General features: G+C 30.9%; 1 protein-coding gene across 1 annotated transcript; it reads right to left on the reverse strand.

The window, feature by feature from the left end:
* Window positions 1–365: 365 nt before the first annotated feature.
* Window positions 366–1,983, reverse strand: LOC142509511 (cytokinin riboside 5'-monophosphate phosphoribohydrolase LOG3-like). The gene is made up of 2 exons (XM_075619571.1): window positions 1,603–1,983; window positions 366–458 (listed from the first exon to the last, which is right to left on the reverse strand). Exons 1-2 carry the CDS (start codon window positions 1,981–1,983, stop codon window positions 366–368), a joined length of 474 nt encoding a protein of 157 aa, XP_075475686.1.
* Window positions 1,984–6,000: the final 4,017 nt, after the last annotated feature.

The raw sequence follows: 6,000 nt of genomic DNA on the forward strand, positions 1-6,000 counted from the left end.
CATCGCCATATTTTTTTTGTTGTATGAATCAATAATCGTCTTCACATATATGTCATTCTTCTAGTGAACGATCCAATTAAACTGTAAAAAATTGAAATATTCAAATTAGACATTCATTTAATCAAAATAAAATAATCTTCACTTAATCACTATTAAATATTAAAATTCTACAATACATCATTATAATTCATACGATCTAGAGAATCCCTTATAATTTTTACAGCATGTGTTGGCGAATGTGTGTGACTAAATCCAATTTTTCACCTACAATTTAACAAAAACAATTACATATAAAAAATTTATACGAGATATATATGATATTGCCATAATAATTTTTAAATATTATCGTGGACCATATGAAGAAACTAGAAAATAGCATATGGATCAATGGGAGGTGCAACTACTGTTAACCCATCTCGATCGGGGTTAATACATTTAATCCTACTCCATGCCCATATCTGCTTATAATAATAAAAATATATCAACAAAATTAACAAAAACATTGTGTCAAATAATCACATTACATTAATTATATATGCAAGATATATAAAGGTCCAGCCATTATAGTCTTCTCTATACGTGACGCGTTACACAACTCACGGTATAGAAATGCTAAAACTGCACTACTCCAATTATAAGACTTGACGTTATCAATATACCGTAGCAGTTGCAAAAATATTAGTCTAGCAGACCCTCCTTGATAGTCAGGGAACATTATTCCTCCAATAATCATTAACGCTACACAACGGGCATATTTCACAACATCTACTTCTGAAGTATCATCATTAACAAGGTTAGACATGCAATGATCGTGTAGTGCAGTCATAGACAAATGACCACATTTCAAATGTTTTGATGATGGCAGAAATCACAACAAATCCAAATAGATGTGTTGCCATTCCTCAACTTTATGTGACACATCTATTCCAGTGAGTGCTTCACCATCAATTATTAGACCCCAAATTATTGAAACATCTTGTAACGTGACTGTTGCTTCACCATATGTAAAATGAAAAGTTTGTGTCTCGTGTTGCCAACGTTCAACAAGAGTAGTAATCAAATGATTATCAAAAACTTGTGAGCCACATTCTAAAACTCCATAAAAACCCATATCAGTTCAAGTATGCAAGTACATGATTGTGTATGTAATTATCGGTGTATAACTTCCAAATCAAATTGTCTGACCTCTTCACTTTGACAATATCATCAACTGTTACGGAAGAAACCTTAGACGAGATATGTGTTGCTTGTAAATAGAGGACACTGAGATCTTCTGGAGCTCGATTATCTACCATTCTTAAATAAGTTGCTGATCTTCTAAACTTCGTTCTACGGTATCTCAAAAGTTGTTCAGTGAGGAAGGGAGAACTTACGATAAACAGAGAAATGGAGAAATGAAAATGGATGGGTAAAAGAAGAAGGAAGCCGGAGAAAATTAAAAGGAAAGAGTGATCGGCGGAGGGATAAGGAATGTGAGTGAAAGGGATGGACACGTCAAGGGTCCGTGCTTACGAAGCACGGATTGCAGTAAAAGTGCAAATTTTTTTTAAAAAAATTAATTTTGAAAAAAAAATTAAAAATTAAATTATTTATAAAACAAACCCCAATAAGTTCACCCTCACTTGTAGCAAAATCTAACATCCTTCGTGCAGCTAATGAAATAAATCCATGTTCCACAATATCATCAAGAAATGATAACAATTTATGATAATAGTTGTTAACTTTTAACATACCAATTGACTTATGATGGATATTTAATTGTGCCCAGGAAACAGTCTGAAATATTTCCTCCAAAGTACCGAAACCTCCTGGCGAAGCAATGAAGACATCTGAATGTTCAATCATTTGAGTAATTCGTTCATACACGTTGACTACTTTCATTTCTTCTCGTATTGTTGGTCTAGTAAGATTGGCTAAGGTAATCGGAATAATGCCTAAGACTTCAATTCCACCTGTATGAGCAGCTTTAACAACTTTTTCCATGAGACCAACTTCACCACCACCATATACCAAATGAATCTTTTTTTTAGCAAGTGTTATTTCAAGCTTTTCTGCTACTTCTTCATAAATTGAATCTTTTCCTGTCACTAGATCCACAAAATACAAAAATATTTTTGATTTTACTTACCGTGGATGTTGACATGTTGAGAATATGTTTTGTGTAATTATTAGATCACAACATATTATTTATAAGTGTAACATGCCAAACGTCAATATTTGAACAGGAAATTATTATTATCAAAAGAAAATAAAAATGACATAAAATTAAAACACATACATACAGCGTAGTTGTGATTGTGGCTCACATCTTCCTCTGATTTTACGTTCAGTAACGGCTTCAACGCCTTCTATGAGTCGAGGATATGCTTCCCATCCAATTTTCTTATAAATTGGTAAACAGGTCTTTTTACGTAAGATTCCCAAGAGAAAATTGTATACATATATTTACTTATCTAAATAGATATGCGTTACAACCGTAGAATCTTTGTAAGGCTGATTCCACAGTCCATATTGATATTCCTCATGTTGAAATTGCCACCATAGTTTAAGAAGTTCGTTTTTAACGTACCCACTAGAATGCGTATCAAGAACCTCTAGAAAATTATCCAAAAGCTCTTTACTCAAACCATTCTTAATGAATAAAATTTTATCTTCTATATTCATTGATGTCATTCTAACATTTTTGCATTGACTTTTACAATTCCACCTTGCACATTTATGACATTCACCTATACGTTTAGCTCTTCGTTTTTTGGCATATGTGCTTTTACCAAATCCTGGCATATGTCTTATTATTAACTCACTTGCTTCCCCAACCAATCGGACTTTTGCTTCAATTATCAAACGGACATCATTCGGTATGTCATATGTCATCATCAACCTTAGTCGCTCACATCTAGCTTTATAATTTTTTTTCAACGCATTATCAGGTAAACAATAAAAATATTTACGAAGATTCACAATACACACATCCATATTATTATTATATTTAAATTATTTTGGAGAAACTGAAGAAACCGAATTAAACAGTCACGGAGTACCGTTATCCGCCACTTAACTGGGAAATGAACTAGAATCTGCAAAAAAAATGAAAATATCAAACAACTATTGTGGATCATATAAAGACATAAACGCATCATTAAGAATATTATATCTATAAAAGGCTTAAATCTTTGCCCATTAACTTTAAACACATCATAATTTTTAGGATTTTCAATATCAACAGCACCATGATGATAAAAAAATTTAACTATACATGGTCCTGACCATCTCGATCTTAATTTTCCTAGAAATAAATGCAAACGAGAATTATAAAGTAAAACTTTTTGTCCAATTTCAAATGACTTTCTCATAATATTTTTTTATCATGAAATGCTTTAGTTTTATCTTTATAAATCTTTGAATTTTCATATGCATCATTTATTAATTCTTCAAGTTCATTTAATTGCAATTTTCTTAATTTAGATGCATCATCTAAGTTAATATTAAATGATTTAATTACCCAATAAGCTTTATGTTCAAGTTCAACCGGTAAATGACAATACTTATCAAAAATTAACTTATATGGTGACATACCTAATGATATTTTAAATGCAGTTCTATATGCCCGTAATGCATCAGTTAATCTTAAAGACCAATCTTTTCTATTTGGATTAACTGTTTTTTAAAATTTTGTTTTATTTCTCTATTTGCAAGTTCAACTTGACCAATACTTTGAGGATGATATGGGGTAGAAACTTTATGTGTAATTCCATATATTCTTAACAAATAAGAAAATGATTTATTTATAAAATGACTTCTCCCATCACTAATTATTGCTCTAGGTATTCCAAATCGTCTAAAAATATTAGCTTTTAAAAATTTAGAACAACTTTTAGATCATTAGTTCTACATGCAAATGCTTCAATCCATTTTGAAACATAATCAACATCGAATAAAATGTAGGTAAATCCAAAAGTTAATGGAAATGGACCCATAAAATCTATCCCCAAACCATCAAATATTTCAATAATTATGATTGGATTTAAAGGCATCATGTTACATTTTGAAATTAATCCTATCTTCTGACAGTTTTCACAAGATTTGAAAAATAAATGCGTATCTTTGAATAAAGACGGTCAATAAAATCCACATCGAAGAATTTTGTAGCTGTTTTATTTGATGAAAAATGACCTCGACATGCTTCATAATGACAAAATTTAATAACATTACTTATTTCATTGTCGGGCATGCATCGTCGAAAATTCGGTCAGGACAATACTTAAACAAGTAAAGATCATCCCAATAAATTTTTTTAACTTCTATCAAGAATTTATTCTTATCTTGTGAATTCCAATGAGAAGACATTTTATTTGTCACAAGAAAATTTACAATGTTAGCAAACCATGACATAATAGTAGCATAAAACAACTGATCATCTAGAAAATTTTCATTTATTGGTTTTTCATTATGAGATGATTCATTCATTATTCTAGATAAATGATCGGCTACAACATTTTCTTTTCCTTTTTTATCTTTAATTATAATATCAAATTCATGTAACAATAAGATCCACCATATTAACCTGGGTTTAGCATCTTGATTATTTGATAAATATTTTACGGCAGAATGATCAGTGTAAACAATAGTAGTAGAACAAATTAAATAAGATCAAAACTTATCTAATGCAAATACTACTGAAAGTAATTCTTTTTCAGTAGTTGAATAATTTCTTTGGGCACTATTTAAGGTTCTACTAGCATAATTGATTGCATAATGTTTTCCTTCTTTTCTTTGTCGTAACACAGCTCCTATAGCATAATCACTTGCATCACACATTAATTCAAATGGTAAAGACCAATCTGGAGGCTGTAAAATAGGTGATGTAATTAAAAGATTAATTAGTTTTTTAAAATCATTTTCACATTTTTGAGTCCATTTTGTGTATCTTTTGTTAAAAGATTTGAAATTGGTTTAGATATTATAATGAAATTTTTTACAAACCTTCTATAAAATCCTGCATGACCCAAGAATGATCGAACTTCTTTGACCGTTTTTGGTGATGTTAAATTAGCAATAACATCAACTTTGGCTTTATCAACTTCAATTCCTTTTTCAGATATCAAATGTCCTAAAACAATCCCAGATTTAACCATATAATGACATTTTTCCCAATTTAAAACAAGATTTTTTTCTTCACATCTTTTTAATACTTCTTCTAGATTTTTAAGACAATTTTCAAATGAGTTTCCAAAAATAGTTATATCATCCATAAAAACTTCTACATATTCTTCAACGAAATGGCATTCTTTTAAATGCAAAAGTTCCAAAAGGGCAAGTGAAAGTTGTTTTTTCTTGATCTTCTAATGATATAGGTAATTGATAATACCCCGAATACCCATCAAGAAAACAGTAATAAGAATTACCTGCTACTTTTTCTAGAATTTGATTTAAAAATGGAAGTGGGAAATGATCTTTTCTAGTTGATTCATTTAATTTTCTGTAAACAATACACATACGCCAACTAGATGAAATCCCAGCTTGTAATAACTCCCTTTTCATTTTTTTATAACAGTGATGCCTGAATTTTTAGGTACTACTTGTGTTGGACTTACCCATTTACTATCTGAGATTGGATAGATAATTCTAGCATGTAATAGTTTTAATACTTCATTATTAACAACTTCTTTCATATTTGAATTTAACCTTCTTTGTGGTTGTTGATATATTTTATCATTTTTTTTTAAGTGAATTCTGTAATGCCCGAATTTTTAAAAAATAAGTTTTTTAAAAAAAAAAGTTATTGTTCATCGGCACTATTTGTAACGACCCATTACAGGCCCAGTGGACCGCTCATACGGCCCATTGCCCCGATCGACCCAAGGCTATCCCGATCTTGGGCTCCCTCAAAGGGGCATTTTCCCTCATGGGCTTTCCATAGGCGTCGTACGGGTTACTCATAGGATCTCCCCCTCCCTACCAAGGGGTTTCTTTCGCCTCCCCAGGACTCGATCCCATGAC

Source organism: Primulina tabacum, chromosome 1 (assembly GCF_025594145.1).
Source record: "Primulina tabacum isolate GXHZ01 chromosome 1, ASM2559414v2, whole genome shotgun sequence".
NCBI classification, from domain to species: Eukaryota; Viridiplantae; Streptophyta; class Magnoliopsida; order Lamiales; family Gesneriaceae; genus Primulina; species Primulina tabacum.